Source organism: Labeo rohita, chromosome 21 (genome assembly GCF_022985175.1).
Source record: "Labeo rohita strain BAU-BD-2019 chromosome 21, IGBB_LRoh.1.0, whole genome shotgun sequence".
Taxonomy (NCBI): domain Eukaryota; kingdom Metazoa; phylum Chordata; class Actinopteri; order Cypriniformes; family Cyprinidae; genus Labeo; species Labeo rohita.
In genome coordinates, this window is record NC_066889.1 from 7640404 (window position 1) to 7659734 (window position 19331).

Below are 19331 nucleotides of genomic sequence, written 5' to 3' on the forward strand. Positions count from 1 at the left end.
GTACGAGCAGGAGCGCGCTGTGTGTATCAGGCTGAAATCATCTTAACGCGCGCATTTGCCAAAATTAATTCTGCCTTGCTGGTTAATGTCCTTGAACAGTTAAATTTGTTTTAGATCACAACTCTTAATATGCATTTAAATAAATGGCTTAGCCTACATCATGACGCACAAAACAATTTACATATTTCTACCAGGTTATCTCTAAACCCATAAGCGAATATACGTTGTTCAAACACAATAAGGTTCTACATCCAGCAGGTTTATAATCAAACTAACCTAAAATCTGTGGGAACAATGACGCTGTGTTTTTATCTGCTCCGTGTGCCTGGTCCACTTATTCCACAACTTTCACACCATCATCAGCTTTATTAAAATAACCTAGATGGGGATTTGACTAACTCATGTTTTCCCCTCTCCTCATTTTTTTCAGATAGCCCCCTTTGTTTTTAGAAAAGCTGACATTTTTACTAGAAAATAAATTCTATTGCGTACCACTTCCAGATAATGCTAGAACGAAGTGATGAGTGGTGAATGTGGACATTAGGCACAGCGATAATCTGAGATACGGGCACAGGTCGTTCAAAAGTAAAATATAGAATAAATGCATTTGATTTGTAAACTAAATTCAAACGTGAAGTTTTAATCTCTAATGGTAATGCATGGAATTTACCGAAAAGCTCCTAATAGCGCTAATATGTAGGGCACATGGTAGGGCTTTGGCGATTGGCGCTACCGATGGCCAGTCAATCTACTCCACAGTTAATCACGGGCCCCCTCCTTGCTCGGGCCCCAGGGCTTCAGCCCCGCCTAGCCCAATGGTTAATGGGCTGTCCACGGCGTGTTCTTAACCTAAGAGAAAGACATTAATTTCTGCTTGCAATAAATCGCTATTTTTCTACAATAAACAAGTGAATTTTGCCAAGATATTTTCAGAGATGATAGACAAGATGTTATAGAATAATAATTTAATGAAAACCTAATTTTGACAAAAAACTGACATTTCCTAAAAATGTCCCAGCACGACATCCAACAGGTGTTCCCAGATCACATCACTATGAGCAATATCACACTCGTAGACGTAAGATATGGCTGTATATCGGTGCAGCTGTGATTTGGCCGCAGGCCAAGCCTCCGTTAATAATTTCGAAAAGGTCATTTTAAACCTAATGAAGGAATATTGAGTTGCTTCATTGAAAGCTTATTGTATTACTGTATTAAAAAATCACTATATTATGTGGAGTAGAGTATTATGAGAGAGAGATGGACTGGGTGAGTGTGATTACCTGAATCTGATACAGCATTTATTCAGTTTAATCTAATATTCACAATAAAACATTAGTTTGAATATCCACTGAAGAAAGTGTTATCTTTGTCGTAACAGTAATATCCTTTATCTGTTAAGAGTGATTTCTGATGACAGCGATGCTCAGTACAGTTGTTAGCTGCATCAAGCTGTTGTTAAAATTAAAATGACTTCCGTTTATAACAGTATTTATTTTTCAATATAAATGTCTTTACTGATGATTTGTAAAAAGTCGGAACATTGGCAGAACAATGTAACTAAAATCACCAACAAGAACACACACAGTTTCTTAATACTAAACACTACTAAGTACCACTGTTAAGTACTACTATTTTTTATATAAAATATTACTTATTAAATAATAATATTTAATAAACATCAACAACAGCCATCATATAAGTTGCTAGGCAATTCAGTCAAAAGTACACAGGCAGCGGTCTGATATACAGCATTGAATTTACATAAACATGATGAGATTTTGCCAAAACTATTTGCTCTGGAACAAATAATAGATTAATGAGACCAAAGACTGCTCATTAGATTTACCCAAAATGAATTATATCTAATGTTTAATCACTACAGAGACATCAGACTCAGCAGGAAATTCCAGAGGATCTGGCCGAGGTGAAGCTTCTCTCAGCAGGTTCATGAGAGCGGAACGGCCGCTGATGCCCTGGAGCTCACGTCTCCAAAAACATTTACGCAAATTTTCAAACAGATATTATCTTTATTAACAAACTGCATATCTGAACTATAAACAAGTACATTCTCATCAGAAAACCTCTTAAAAATACATTCCGTGACACAAAAACAGTAATATTTTTAAAATTATAGTGGATTTGAGTGTCCGTCATGATACTCGCTGTGAGAAGTACCGCAAGTGGAGTGATACAGTTACAAACAGTGAAATGGCTGTTGTAGTTCGGTTGGACTCTAATATCTTATTAGCTAATCAGATTTGAGGACAATAAAGAAGTGGTATATAAATATATTATTATTATTATTGTTATTATTTTTATTATTATTATTATTTGTTTATTTAGATATTTTTCCTCCTCTTTTTCGTGACAGGGAAGCCCATTGTTCCTGCAGTCTTCTAAGAATGTGTCTGTCAACATCCTCAATGAGAAGAAGCAATTAGTATCTCAACTCGTTGCAGGTAAGTACATAAACACTCATAGGGTAAGAATCAGTTAAAACCCTCTGCAACCTCTTTGTAATAATTACAATTGTATTGCTCACCACAATTTTGCAGACTATAAATTGGAATGAAGATTTTTTACCCCATCTGTGGGCGTTTATATTAGAGTAGATAGCATGAAATGAAATATTCACTGAGCTCAAGAGGCGACTATGGGCCAGTCCGCTCACGGAAGGAAAATGAATCCAGGCAGCTAATGTTAGACTTTATGGGACAGATGGTTAAATTACAATTTGAAAGAGTTAAAGGGTTCTTTGATAGCCAAGTTGTTAGTCTCATCTCTCTCATGATGTAGCCTTTATAACTGTGACTAGAGACTTCATTACAGCGCAGTAATTGCATGTGCATGGATGCATGTACTATTAAGTCCTGGTTAATAGCGTAATAGCAAGCCCGTATTTTAATGAAAGTCATTTTGCCTTAAATGGACTAGTTAAGTGACTTTCACTTGAATTATGGTGTTAGAATGACTGTATACAAAACAAAATTAAAGTGTAGGAACAAGTATGTGTTTCATTAACTGAATTCAAAAGTGTTTCGTGTACAAGCTGGTCAGAAAATGACATTAGACTTTACAAGTTTGTATGTCTCAGATTAGACCAATATGTTCATACTTGATTACTTGCAATTTGTTTTACTGGATATGTCAGAGAATATTTCTTAAATTAAACTTGTTTTTAGACTAAAATGCGTTTTAAAATATATATATATATATATATATATATTTATATATATTTGGCAGGTTCTCATGGAGTTCACGCAAGGGGCAAAATGCTGGAGGTAAAATCAAGTGCAGGAAAGCTGCTCTTCTCTGCTGACGACCATGAGGTGGTAGTTGGTGCAGAGAGATTACGAGTTATGGGTGAGTGAATGTATTATAACACGTTTGAGGGCATTTTTATGCTCACACAAAGCCTTAGCCTTGTTCCCGCACAGTTATTTGACACAGTCTACAAAGAGAAAGTACCCTGTAATTTTAGGTATTTCTTTGCTTATGATCTTCACAGAGCTACTTTTAAGCACAGACTGACATGAGACATTGTGTTTTCTGTGCAAATTGTGTAATTGATACAACAGTGTAATTAAAGCATCTGCTAAAATGTAATGAAATATTTGCAATTTATATCTTGGTTGCAAAAATAATTTCATCAGAATACTATACAGATACTTTAAATTGGCCATTAATGGAAAAAAAGGTGTTGTTTTTTTGACTCCATCATCATGTAATTACATCTGTCAGCATAGCAGAAGCTTACTGGACTATAACTTACTAACTCGCCAAACTTCAACTATTTAATAATATTGTCCGTCATGTAGGTTTTCAAACTAGGGTGTGGGGGCAACAAGGAGGTTTGTGGGATATAAAATATTTTGCAACATGCTATTTTAGGGCGGTTAATGTTAATGGGATAGTTCACTTCAAAAATGAAGATTCTCTCATTAATTACTCACCCTTGTGTCGGTCCAAACCTGTAAGAACTGTGTTAATCTTCGGAATACAAATTAAGATATTTTTGATGAAATCCAAGTTTTCTGACCCTCCATAGACAGCAAGGGTCCTACCACATTTAAGGCACAGAAACGTAGTAAAGACATCAGTAAAATAGTCCATGTGACATCAGTGGTTCAACCGCAATTTTAAAATAACAAACAAAAACCTCTGCCTTACCTATATAAAAGAAAAAAAAGAAAAAATGAAAATAAAATACAGTTCACTGCCCTAACTACCTAGCCCAAAAACAGAGATCAAAAAAGTTGGCTGCTGAGGAAGTGATGTCGTGGCTTTCAGAGTTCTTTAGACCAATCAGGAGACAGCAACAGTTAGCCTGCAGGAGCCAATCAGATGACTTTTCCTATGCAGAGCAGAGACACAGACAGCCTACAACGTAGTAAAGACATCAGTAAAATGCCAACACAACAGAGAAAACAGAACAACCACAGCGTTGTATCAACTTTACTATTGCTGTGTTGTTAATAGAAGGTAAACATTTCCTAGGTATTATTTTAACAGTACTGACTTTATTACAGTGTATACTGAAGTATATACAGAAAAATACTGTATTGTACTGTTCCCCAGTTATCCACAAGCCGTATTAGAAATGTTGAAAGAATGTTAAAAGAATCAGTTATGAAAAGGCCCCTCAGTTTCTTGTCACATTTGGCATGAAAACAAGAAGCACTTGGCAGTGCTTTTCACATTAAAACCCAGATGGTGAGAATATATGAAGAGTTCAGATGCAAAACCAGCTAAAAGCCATCTCGGTCAAAAATGAGATAATGATAATGAGTGAATGCTCCTGACACATATTATACGTCCATCATATACTTTTACTTCGAACTCCCTAAATTCCAGCCTCAGCCCAATCAGAAGTACCAGTACTTACATAGAAACCTATACAAAGTAGCCAGAAAGAAATGCTAATTTAAAAAAAAAAAACATCAGATGGATTTAGAGGCTTTTGCATCTGAACTCTTCATATATTTGTGTTATTTTATTTTTTTATTTTTTGTATAACTTTTGTATAAAAAAAAGAAAGAAAGAAAGAAAGAAAGAAAGAAAGAAAGAAAAAAAGAAAAAGAAGAATTTCAAGGTTGTTTTGTGCCGTACTTGATCACGGCACTGTGCTTGTCTCAGGGGTAGCCCTAAACTTCCTTTAAAGTGATTACTCAAGCCTGTGTACATCCATTTTTTCCCTCAATGATTTTTCCTAAGCCACAGTTCATTACCTTACATCCACTCCAGCTCAGCACGGACTACACTGAGAACAGGGGTATTTTGAATTGGATGTTTCTTTTTTGGATTTTATCTCGGGTGTTCCTAGAGTGATGCCAGGCATCTGAATTCCAATGAACACATTTTGTGGACCACACTGGGACGATGTGCACATTTTAAGGTCAGGAATATCCTGTTACTCTAATACTTAGATTAATGCTTATGTCTCCTTTTATGAGTGTATAGCTTAAAATCAATCCTGAGAGCTTCTGTCATGTAATAAGCCTACGCTCTAATGCCATGACAGCTGAGAGTGAGTCTAGGGTAAACACAACATCAGCTGCCATCAAAACATCTGATGAACTTGGAATGTAACTTTATAAGGCAAGACTACAAGGAACAACATTCCCTCTAATATTTGTTTTTGCATTCTTTCTGTTGCATTTTTTCCATTGACTTGAATAAACGTGTTATTCCAGTTTTTAATTAAATTTTGATACTTTTAGGGCATAGACCTAACCACATACAATCATAATGAAGAAGAAACATAAAATAAAGTTATTTAATGAAACGTTTTGAATATTCTTTTATTTTTTAGAAATAAAACATTTTAACATAACTGCATTACTGCTTATTAATATTTGAACATTTTCATCCAGCAAATTAAAGTCATGTGGTCCAACCATCATGTATGTATGGTGCTGCTTAAAAAATTGTGAACTTTTCATATTTCTGCTTTCAAATGTCATCAGATTTTCTGGGTCAGTTCTGAGAGTAGAACCCAATCAAACAAATGAGACAAAAATATTTTCTTTGTCATGTATTTGTTGAGAAGAATGATCCCCATTTTGCAGCAATAGCTGCAGGTAAAGTATCTTGTAACTGCTGATCAGTCCTGCTCAACATCTTGTAGGAATGTTAGTCTATTCCTCAGTACAGAACCACTTAAACTCTGTGATGTTGATGGGTTTCCTCCTACGAACTGCTTGCTTCAGGTCCTACCACAATATTTCAATTAGTTTAAGGTCCGGACTTTGACTCGGCCATTCCTAAACATTACTTTTGTTCTTCTTTAACCATTATTTGGTAAAACGACTTGTCTGATAGGGGTCGTTGTCTTGCTGCATGGCCCACTTTCTCTTGAGACACTTCTCGGGCAAATGTCCTGAATTTTCCTTTAGAAATTTCTGGTATAATTCAGAATCCATTGTTCCATCAATGATAGCAAGTCGTTCTTTCTCAGACACAGCAAAACAAATTTGGCAACTGGGCAGATTTGGCCAGGATGCCGAGGTCACACCCCTACTCTTTTCAAGTCAGGACCACGGTTTAACGTCTTATCCAAAGGACGGTGAAGTCTCCCATCTAGGTACTGACCAGGCTCAACCTTGCTTAGCTTCAGTGGGTGACCAGTCTTGGGCTACAGGGTGATATGGCTGCCATGATACTATCTCCACCATGTTTCACAGATGCAGTGCGTTTTTTTTCTTCAAACATAACGCTTCTTATTTTAATCAAAAAGTTCTATTTTGGTCTCATCCGTCCACAAAACATTTCTCCAGTAGTCCTCTGGTTTGTCCACATGATCTTTAGCAAACTGCAGACAGGCAACGATGTCCATTTTGGAGAGCAGTGGCTTTCTCCTTGCAACTCTGCCATGTACTCCATGGTTGTTTATGTTCTCCTAGTGTTCTCCAGACTATTACACATCTTGCTTTCGGAGTGATCCTTGTTGGTCGACCATTGCTAACACAGTGGTCTTGAATTTTCACCATTTGTGCACAGTCTGTGACTGTGGATTTGTGGAGTCCAAACTCATTAGAGATTGTTTTGTAACCTCTTCCAGCCTGATGTGCAACAACATCTCTTTTTCTGAGGTCCTCAGAGATCTCCTTTGTTCATGCCATGATTTACTTCCACAAACATGATCAGACTTTGATAGATCCCTGTTCTTTGAATAAAAAAGGGCAGGCAATGACACCTGATAGTCATTCCACTGAATGAAAATACCTCTGAACAGATGGACTCTAATTTCATCTTCAATTTAACAGTGAATCCTAGAGATTCACATACTGGATATTTTTTTCTTAAATAAATGACAAAGAATATAATATATATATATATATATATATATATATATATATTTCATTTGTTTGATTGGGTTCTCTCTGTCTACTTTCAGGACATGTAAGAAAAATTTATGTTTTAGGTCATATTTATGCAGAAATATAGAAAAGTTCACAAAATGGGTCATCATGTTAATTAAGGGTATAGTACGGAGAAAGATTGCATTTACCCCTATGTTTCCATAACTGTGATATTGTGACATCTTCTGGCTTCTTTGAGACGCTAGTACAAAGTGTGTTTTCCAGTGAACTAGAGAGTAAAGCTCCTTGTGGAACTTAAAAAAGGTTCTGCTATGCTATGTAGCCCTTTTGCTTCTAATTGGAGGCTTTATTTTTAACAGTGTATGCACAAATAAATGCATACACATATACAATCACTAAATGGGATGAATCATAGTTTCATAAAACATTCTTTAAATTTTTCCAACCTTAAAATCTTCAAGGACATGAAAAATTCTTACTGAAAAAAACTTTTCTTTTCATTCACTCACTTTTCTTTCATGCACTTGTAATGCAGAGGAGAGTCAGTCCCAGCTGGAGACATTTGATTATAGTATTTTGCAACTCTTTTAAGATAAGCAGTACTTCATCTGATGAGAGACTGGCATAGTATCAGTGTCGGCTCCGATATAAAAGAATACAGAGCAAGGAAGGAAATTCAAAATGTCTCATGAGGGGTGGGAGAGCTGTGAAATTCAGTTCGCATTTTGTTCAGCTCCACAGGAACTGCAATAAGAGCAAATTAGGACAAACCATGCAACATCTGCTCAGGCTTGCTGCTTTATTTCAGTAGGAGCTCAAACATGTAAATGGAAAGACCCTGACTATTTTACTGAGCCAGTCATTTTGTTTTTGTGCCTTTAAATTAAACTAAATTCAGGAAACTGTCACCTAACACAGGATACTAAAATGCCAAGCATTTGAATTTACTAATGAAAAGGCTGCAATATTTTACACTAAGACCGATATGAGAGAGTTATTTATATCTAAAACAGTGACAGCCTTGCACTGATGTTTCCCCTGGAGTATTATATTAGTCTGAGATGAATGTTATTCTTCATTAATTTTAACAATCAGATGTGAATGGGGAAAGCAATTTGCTTGGGTACCAAAGTCAATCCCAAGAGATGCTATATTAAGCTTTGAGTGTCATAAATGAGTATGAGTAATTAGGCAATATTACATTAAAATGTTAGATGGTTTTAAAAAATGGCCATATGCAGTCATTCATTTATTATTATTTTTTTATTTATTTATTTATTTATTTTTTGTATAATCTTTTATTTAATGGTTTCTGAGGGCATAAGGAAATATTAAGGCTGACACTATAAATATTTAATATTTATGTGTATATATGTGTATTTATATAATGTGTAGAACTTGTAAATGTTAGGAATTCTGCAACATTGAGCTTTCTAACGTTCATGCTTAGTTCATCCTTATTGACATTTCTGTAGCTTTCAGCTGCCAGCAATTATAAGTAATTAATTTGGGATCTTCAGTCACTGTATCACTTTTATTACAGGAGTACATTTAATCAAACAAAGCACAGACTGCACAAAATTTTGACAGCATGGTTTGTCAGACTTGAAACCATTGTCATTTACCCCAGTTCCCTATCCCAGAGTCCTATTGGAGGATGATTGGAAAACATGAGTGATGTTGAGAACCTGAGATGAGACATAACAGTGCTCCACTGTGATAATCTAAACAAACCATGACAGGGAATTTGCTGAATGTGTCAGATTGTGCTTGTAGCACTTCCTCTCACCAGTACATTCACAGTTAGCAGCAGCCCGCAGGATAATGATATTAGCAGTCAGAATCTATGGTCTAATTGTAATTAACATGCATAGATTATCCTCAATTAAAGACTCACAGCAGTGGAAGTTGTTTTCTAGGTAATTTGTTTTTGTAGTTTATTTTTACTTTATTTTTTTTTATTTATTTATTTATTTAGTGTCTTGCAAAATAAATAAATAATCAGTATTGTCTTGTTTTTCAGTGTTTCATATTGAAAAAAACAGCATAAAATTATAAAATCGAATTACTATTTAATATTTATAAAAATATCTTCACAGCATACAGGATTTAACATTGCCAGTAATTAAATCTGCAAACTGAATCTATAGACTCATTCAATTAGCTCCTTTTCTAAGGACTTTAATCTCAGTGCATTTGTTGGGATGATGGAGATTAACGGTCTGTGAAATGTGGTACAGGAGATTCCTTTAAAGATGAAATATAGCCCCCACATTTCACCGGTTTATCATGGCTGAATGGGAAATTTGCTGTTCTGAGTGGCCATTAGAATTCTGTCAGATGATCATGGTAAGCGAATGATAAAAAGTCTATAAATGCAGATAAACCATAGTTAAGAGTCACAAACATAGACTGAGAAACTGGTAAAATAATTCAACTTGTCTCTGGTTACCAAGTAAGATTAGATTTTCACACTGAGTACATAACATTGGTGCTATGTGTCACGTCATGTCTTGTTAAACCTCATGACATTATGAGCACACAAGCAAACCAAGTATCATTATTGCAATTTTATGATAGTTAAAATGTGTTTTGATGTGTAATATTGTCACAGATTCTGTTATTTAGAATATTCAGTTTGCACCTTTTCCCCATTGTCATAGTTGTTGATTTGATTTCATCATTCTGTTCAGTTGTGTGTCATTAGTGTCCTCATTTGCTTGTGTATTTAAGTTGCTCTCCTTCTGTTCCTGATTGTCTGGTCTTGAGTCTATGTCTGTTGTGTAGATGTGTTGCTGGGCTCTCTTTGTGGATTATTGCCCTTTGGATTTATTAAAGATTACCTTTTCCCCTCATCTTTGTGCACTCGTGTAATGCACAGCAGCCCCCTGTGACAGAAGACTGTACCGAAAAAACTTCACGCGATTGCCTATGATTTTGTTTTATTTTTGTTTTTTGCTCAGTGTATGTATTTTGTTTTCTTTATGGATCTCTTTGCCGTCGTCACCCTGTTTTGCCTGGAACAGGGGAACCGCTCCCTTGAGGAGCATAAGTTCCTTGGTCTCACACATCGGACCACCTTCCCAGACGATTGCTTGAGCACATTCCTGCACGCTGGACTGAATTCTATTACACGTGCGCAGTTGTCTGGGGAGGGCCCTCGAGGGAGCTTTGTGGACTATGTAGAGTGGGTGCTGGTGTCATGTGGATCATCACTGGCCTTCAAACCAGCAAACAATGACACCAGCTCCACTCCAGACCCAGAGCCCAGCCAAACACCACCCAGCTGCATCCTGGAGCATCAATCAGAGCCCACCGCAGATAGAGCCAGCAACCGACAAACCATCGCCAAGAGGAGTGACAGACCTAAGGATCGCCCTGGAGCCAGAGCCTCATTTGATGTCTCACCAGGTGTGTGAGCCAACAACATTGCATGCCACAGAGGATGACAGTGGAGAGCGAGGGTGTGGAGGAAAGCCCCACCCACTGTTCCACCGATGAGGGTGAGCTGAGGCAGGACTCAGGGGACTTTTATTTGGACATACCCAGTCTTCTCTTATCGTATGCACTGTTTGCCTGTCCTGTTCCGGCAAAGGAGGCCATTTATGGACTCCCTGTCTATCCTGAAACGACCATGGAGGTCTGTCCTGTCTGTCTAAACCGTCTGTCTGTCCTGAACTGTCTTTTACCCCTGTCATGACCAGGGAGGCCGTTTCCCTGTCTGTGAGTTGCTATTTGGTGTGTGGGTAGCATACATCATCCAACTCCCACCCAGCCTCCCTCTCCCACCTTCTCTTATATGCGGTGTACCATCTTCTGCCCCAGTCCCTAAGCTCATCCTCATCTTCCCATCTGTGGAGCGGATTCGCTTTGGGTCTGTCAGTCTCCAGGTCCATTGTGACCGGAGGATCCCGGGTGTCTGCCTGGGCCCGTCAACCCAGCGAGGCAACCATGACTTATAGCCCCCTCATCTCCACCGTGCCCCTCAGTCCACCAGCTCTGCTGGGCTTCCTTGTCTTCCGGCTCTGCCTTTGACTTGGGACTACTCTCCTCTGGCTTCACCTCAACCCTCTGGCTCCGCTGGGCTCCTCCCTCCCTCCAGCTCTACCTTAGTCCTCTGTCACTCCCGCTCCACTGTGGCCTTCTGGATCCCCGCCTGCGCCTCAGATGAGCCGTCTGCTCCGCCTTGGCCCTCCGGATCCTTTCCGTCACCCTGGCTCTGTGGCTTTCCGTCTCAACCCTGGGCTCCAATACCACCGGCTCTGCCTCCGTCAGTCGGCCCCTTGGAATCGTCAGCCCTTCCTCCACTATGGCTCCTCCTTCCATCAGCTATACCATGGGACATCTTCCTGGCTGGGCTCTGGGGTGTCTCCTATCTCTTCCTGCTCCAGGCTTCGTCCTGGTTCCTTCCTCCGTCTGCTCCTCCCTGCGTCCTTCCTTCATCAGCTCTGCCCTGGCTCCTCCCTCCATCTGCTCCTCCCTGGTCATTTCCTCCACCAGCCCCTTTTCACCATCCCTTCATCATCCTCCTCTCCTTATGGCGCGAAGTCACACCTTCTGGGAGGGGGCATTCTGTCACCATTTCTGTGACATTTTTATTTTATTTTATTTTATATTTATATATATATATATATATATATATATATATACATTTTCTTGGAATTTTTAATTATTTGAGAGATCATTTAGCCTTATAACAGTCATTTTCTCTTACAAAAAATAATAAAAGTGGGTTATTACCATTTCAATATAAATGTAATATTTTAGCAATATAAATTTGTGTCCTAGTGTTGTTGTTGTTGTTGTTGTAGTAGTAGTTGCATTTATTACAAAATGTTAAATTAATTTATATCCTTATTGGTTTTGTGCCAAATTAATGCTCTAATTGAAGAATTCAATCAAATATGATGTGAAATGCCTCTGTACAGTAAATATTTCTTCTCTCCCAGAAGCTATTCTTTTCTCTTTTGTTCAAATGCACATACTCACGTATCCAGAGCTTCATGCTCACTGTAGCAATGACAAATGGCCCTACTGCAGATGATGTTATCTCCCTAACGGAAGGTCTGTTCATCTAAACTCATATGTGATGTTGAATGTGTGTTAGAGGTTGCCTAAAGTTGAACAGACTTTGTGGAGGTAAACATCCTAAGAATTTATTTAGTGTTGCCATTTTATTTAAAAATCCTACACTCAATTCTGCTGTATGGACTAAGTGATTTTCTGTGTTTAATCTAATCTTTAAATTGTATTTTTTTTATCCATGGCATTTATTTAACAAATGAATTTTATTGTGTGTATTTTATTTTGCTGATGGCAATTCTCTATTTTATGTATTGTTTTTTGATGTTCTGTACAGCACTTTGGTCAAGCGTCAGGTTGTTTTTAAATGTGCTTAATAACTAACTAACTAACTAACTACTTTCCAAACTGACCTTTGGTGCGGCAGTTGCTAAAGGCACCGGACTATGGTGCGAACACAATAAATACAGGACCAACAATAAATACAGGCCCATTTTTGAATAAATGAATATAAAGAACATTTATTTTTAATTTAATTATTAGTGTAATGCTGGGTATGATGGCAGATTTTGATGACAAAATGGAGAAACACGGGTAAATCACAGCACGGGAACACAGACCAGGAAACCAAGATATAACCATACACAGAGAAAACAACAACTGACACTGAACAAGGCAAACACAGGGGTATATATGTACAGGGTAACAAGGAGGGCGAGGTTAATAAGTCACTATGACAACAAATAGGGATAACTGTGGCAACACACAGGGTGGCACTGACAACTGAAAAGAAAGCACAGACACAAAATGAATACAGTGCAATATAAGATTTAAGTGGTATAGTCTGATTATTCTTCCAGCAGTAACTTGAGCAGCATGCCAACACCAGCAATTCCGACAATCACCTTGCTCACATAATGTTGCACATTAAAATGGAAGACTACACACATGGTTGGGTATTGTGTAAGGCTAAATAAACCGTTTGAAACCGCCAGTTGATAATAATGCAAGCAGAAATTTGATTACATTACAAACTGGATCCGGATATGATGACAGACTGTGATGAAGGTTTATTGTAAGATCTGTGATGTAACACAGGCAAATATATTAAAACGATTCAATATTCCTCAAAGTGACTTAAAAACAGTGAAATACAAACCTGCAATAATTAAATATATTAAATAAAATATATTAAACAGATTTAGTATTCCTCATAATGAATTGAGCAGTGAAATGCAAACCTGCAATGTTAATGTTAAAAAAAACAAATATTCCTTATGTATGTAATCCCATTTTATTTACCAATAAGCCAGTAAGCAAATGTGACTTCAGATGAACATATCATTTGCGTTTGTAGTGTTGATTTTTTTTTTTTCTTCTTCTTCTTCTACATCCTATTCTTTATGCAATCCCAAATGGATGGTTTGAATGGTTTGTTTGATCTAAGCCCTCTACTGTACAGACAGGATTTTACATTTCCTTCAACCCAAGTCTTTTTGATTTAACTTTTGGTGTGAAAGTGATTTTATACTGCCAAAAATACAATGTGTTTATATTAAAAACAAACAAGCAAGCCCAACCCAGATGAAGAAAAGTAATGTAATGTAAAAGCATTAGCATTAATTCCCATAAAAGTAACACAATTAGTTACTTTTTTAGGGAGTAACACAATATCGCAATTAAATAATTTTAAGTAACTTTTCCCAACACTGTTTATCACATAATATTTAAATACAAAAATACATTACACTTATTATAGAAAATGTCACAAAGCACACATAAACAACAAAATTTAAATTTACCATAACCAAATAAATCTATGTATGGCGTTAGCCATTACTACCAAGTTAACTAAGAATATTTTGTATTCCCAAAAATTGTTCTTAAGAATATTCTTATCTTTTTGCACAAAACTTAAGAAGAATACAAATTCTTAAAAAGAATCTTCTTAAAAATCATCGTAAATAACTTCTTAAAGTTAGGATAGCCCCATACTTGTTTTAAATCCCAAATAGTAAGAATTATTTAATGGTTAATATAATAATAGTTAATTATTTAATTGGGTTATTTCAAATTAATAATTATATTTAAGCATTACAACACTATTAGCTACATTTAATACGAGGACTATTAATAGGGAGGTGCACAAGTTTTCTGAAGTGACAGCAATGACTGATAATGTAAACAATCAGTCGTGATTAGCCTATGTATGACACTACCTTTGCTGACTGCAAAACTCAGTAGCAATTCTACAAAAATGACTCAAGTAGGAAGTTTTAATTGAAGGTTTTTAATTTTAGCCTATAAATACGACAATCTTTGGCAGTATTTAACACATTTGAATGTGCAGGACATGTTTACTGTAGCAGTGTGGACACACATACCGGAAGCATTCATTCGGATGAGTGTGCAAAAACAACACAAAGACGAATTAAACAGATCGCTGTAGCTTGAGACAGGGTGGCTCTTCTCAAAAAAAAAAAGGGCGCATAAAAACGTGAAGCCAAGCACCAGTTAAGCTGGTCAGTAATAGTGTGTGCACTTATGATTATTAGGGTAGCGTAATCTGCAAGAAGGGCAAAAGTTGATCCTTGAAGTGACAGTTTATCAGTGTGTCTTGCTGTCTTCAGCCATGTATTCACTAAAATTAAGACAAATAGCCAATTTTCTTCTTAAGAAAAAAAATGTAAATGTTCTTAAGAACATATTTGAGAACTTAAGAATTTTTCAAGAATTACACTTAAGAACATTCTTAAGAACTTTGTGGAGTTTATCTTAAGAAATTTGTTAACTTATTTCTTAAGAATATGTTCGTGAATCTGGCTTCAGAAAACTACTGTATTCACCCTACAACACAGAAATACGGCAAAAACTACAGAGGTTACAGCCATGACACTTGCACAGAAAGAAAAAAAAAAACACATCCTTTTTCAACAATGTAAGTCACAGTAAAGTGTCCACTGAGAATCTTGTTGTAAGTTGGTCTGATTCTAATGTGCTATTGGCTGCAGACAGAGAGTTGCAATTTTCCCTCTTTTGGCCACCTGCAGCGGTGTTTCTCGGACACAGTTGCCTGCATTGCCGTTAACGGATGGTACCTTGTTGTGTCCATTAATCAGAGGTAACAAGCTGTTGTGTACTGACCACACTCTAAGCATTTACAGTCATAGCGACCTGCAGTTCTGCCTGTGATTTACTCACACTAATGTGGAGCTCAATTCAGTCAATGCACTACACTTCCCTGGATACAGCCCCTTCCATATTTAGCTCCAGGGTGAAACTTCATAAGCTTTAGTATTACAGTAGCAATTTTTTTCTTGTTTTCCAGCAGGACTGAAAAACATCCAAATAAACATTATTCGTTTAACTTTTTTCTCTCCTAATAATAATAATAATAATAATAATAATAATATATCAAATATCTATAATAATAATAATTATTATTATTATTATTATTATTATTATTAAACACAAAGAGAATATTAGTCTTGTATCTTGAGTCTAGTCATTGCCAGTACAGCATAATTGTTGGCAAAATGTATTAAATGAAAGGAAAAACTGTCAACTCTTTAAATAAATTATAATAATAATTATTATTATTATTATTATTATTATTATTATTATATTTTTATGAAGATATTTAAAAATGTTTGCTGTGTGGTTAAAAAAAACAACACAAATCTCTTCACAACAAATCCTGTAAAGATAACAGTATTTAGGCTATATAAACGTCAATACAAGATTAATTAATTTAAAGTGAAACTGAAGCCTACCTCTCTCATTCGGCACAAATCTAAATGTTTCCATATTCACGATATATATGTGACCCTGGACCACAAAACCAGTCTTAAGTCACTGGTATATTTGTAGCAATAGCCAAAAATACATTGTATGGGTCAAAATTATTGATTTTTTTCTTTTATGCCGAAAATCATTAGGATATTAAGTAAAGATCATGTTCCATGAAGATAACTTGTAAAATTCCTACTGTAAATATATCAAAACTTAATTTTTGATTAGTAATATGCATTGTTAAGAACTTCATTTGGACAACTTTAAAGGTGATTTTCTCAGTATTTTGATTTTTTTGCACCCTCCGATTTTAGATTTTCAAATAGTTGTATCTCGGCCAAATATTGTCCTATCCTAACAAACCATACATCAATGGAAATCTTATTTATTGAGCTTTCAGATTATTTATAATAATCTCAATTTTGAAAGTTTTGTGGTCCAGGGTCACATATGGATGATTTTCTTTTTCTATTTGGTGTGCTATTCATACACAGAAATTGACTTTGGCGTGCATATGATGTGTTTGGCATGCATATAATACACACTTTTCACGTGCATATGATACGCAGTTTTGGCGTACATATAATATGCACCTACTCCACACCCCTAATCCTAACCATTGCATATCATATGCACGCCATATGCATGATCAATTTTTGTGTATAAATAGTACAGTAAATAGAAACAGAAACTTGTGGTACTGTCATGAGACATTGACTGAGCATGTAAGGTGCGATCACTGCATTGTTTTCCCTTCTAAGAGAGGAAGCTGTTAGGCTGATGATACATGGGACAAGTTTTGTCGTACATATAATATGCACCTACTCCACACCCCTAATCCTAACCATTGCATATCATATGCACGCCATATGCATGATCAATTTTTGTGTATAAATAGTACAGTAAATAGAAACAGAAACTTGTGGTACTTTCATGAGACATTGACTGAGCATGTAAGGTGCGATCACTGCATTGTTTTCCCTTCTAAGAGAGGAAGCTGTTAGGCTGATGATACATGGGACAACTTTTTGAGCAGTTTTGCTGGGCATCTATTTTTGAGCAGCTGGAACATTTAGATCAGTCATGGGCCCTGTGTCTCACCTGGTTGCCCACTGAAAGCAACATTGCCCAAAGTTGCCCAGAAACATTGCTCAAAAAATTCCCCCGTGTATTAGCCTTATCCAGTAATTTACTGTATGGTCATACAGATAGAAGCAACATGTCATTCTAAACTGTAAAGCCTTTTGCAAAATAGAAAGAATAAAGAAAACAAGCAGGCTGCTGCTTAATTTCTGCCATCTTGGTTTCCTTTCCGTGAACTTCGAAGCACATCACATGTACCGAACCTCAGCACTATTTTTTTTTCTTTTGTTTTGTTAAATGATTTAAGTGAAATATATTTCATGTATAGGCCTATATTATTATTTTTTATTATTTATATAGTTTTATTCTATTTTCTCCGTTCTCAGAAGTGCCACTATGCAGGATGTAACCTTGTGTGAATCCTTGTTCTACACTATTCTGCAATTTTTGCTGGTTTCGAAACACATTTCCTGCCATTCATTTTCACTTAGATGTAGGCCTAATGTTTAATGGTTAGTGACATAACTCATAGGCTGTAGTATTTGAATTTGTGTCTGCTTAATTACAAAATTATAATACTAAACAGAACAAAAAAAATGTTAATAACTGGTTAATTTCAAAAAAGTGTGTATGTTTGAAACTATTAATTTTGATTTAATTTCTGTTTCTGGTTACATTCCTATCTTTTTCCTGTAATATATATATATATATATATATATATATATATAAACATTTAATTTACTCAATGATTAAAACTATGTACTTTTATGGTAGCACTTTATTTTACATAATAACTGGGTACTAATCCACCCTGAATCTACCCCTATACTTTCTGTATCTACTATACTTTCTTAGGTGTGAGTACAAGTAAGTGCATGCACTGTAAAATAAAGTATAACCCTTTCTACAATATATTTTGATTTAAGTTTATTTTTCTTAACCTATCCTTTTTTTTTTTACATTTCTGTAATCCTGTTTCCCATTGTTTCATGTAATCTCTCCACAATGGCAATAAATAAAGAGTGACAAAAAAGCTGTTATAAGCAACACTGGAAGAAAAGGATACATTTTCACACTGAAACTGCAGTCGTAACAGGCCTTGAGCATGGAACAGTGGATAAAACACAATCAATGCATAGGCTCAATACATAACAAGTTTAGATGCTGTCCATCCTTAAAAAATAAAATTTAGCACAGCACTACAACAACCCATAATGAAATGACTCTGCACAATATCTAATGATATACAACAACTCATGTTACTCTGCCTATTGGTTGAGTATCTTAAGTATCTTACCTGTTGAGTGCAAAAGAAGCCATATCAGGACGTATTTTAATCGATTCAAACATCTGAGTTCTCGCCATCTCTTAAAAAGCCAACCCAATATTGATTTGGGTTTTGTTATGGATTGTTTTTGCTTGTAGACTTTGCTCTGCTTCTTTGTTTTTACAATGCATGGCCCATGGTTAATATTTCTCACTCACTGTGACAACCACCTTTCTGGACCTCCTCTATCCGGTTCTAAAGTTCTCTGCCTGTCCATCTTGTGAAGTCCATCTTGTGAACTACATGTTTGTAACAAACAATCCATCTATAAGGCATATTAACTTTAAACTGTTGCTGGCCAAAATAGTATCCAAAATCTTTGCATATTTGTCCTCTGATTCAAATGGGACAATTTTTCCCACTGGAGAAAGCAATATTATGGTTTGATATATTAGCTGGAAGCAACCGTTTGAAGTTAAAAACATCTAGATGGATTTGTTTATTGCAAGCACACTGTGTTTTGCTTCATAAGATGTTAACTGATGAAGTTGTGTCGATTACTTGTGGTTTATTATGATGCTTTTATCAGCTGTTTGTACTCTTGTTCTGATGGCATCCATTCACTGCAGAGTATCCATTGGCAAGTAAGTGAATTAATGCAAAATTTCTCCAAATCTGTTTCAATAAAGAAAAACCTCATCAACATCTTGGATGGCCTGAGAGTGAGCAAATGTTCATTTTTAAGTAAACTATTCCTTTAAGTTCAACTAATTGAAGTAAATATAAATTTATATTGTAAATGTTGCTTAAGTGTACTTTTTAAACAGTGGTTTCCTCTGAAG

General features: G+C 36.1%; 1 protein-coding gene across 5 annotated transcripts in view; it reads left to right on the top strand.

Annotated features, from left to right (window-relative positions):
* The window catches only part of sgcd (sarcoglycan, delta (dystrophin-associated glycoprotein)), a 238869-nt gene that overhangs the window by 179184 nt on the left and 40354 nt on the right, over positions 1-19331 (top strand). For all 5 annotated transcript variants that reach the window (XM_051092721.1, XM_051092723.1, XM_051092719.1 and 2 more), the window contains exons 4-5: positions 2375-2462; positions 3247-3366. In XM_051092721.1, coding sequence (XP_050948678.1) covers positions 2375-2462; positions 3247-3366 — 208 coding nt within the window. The remainder of the gene's footprint in view (positions 1-2374; positions 2463-3246; positions 3367-19331) is intronic.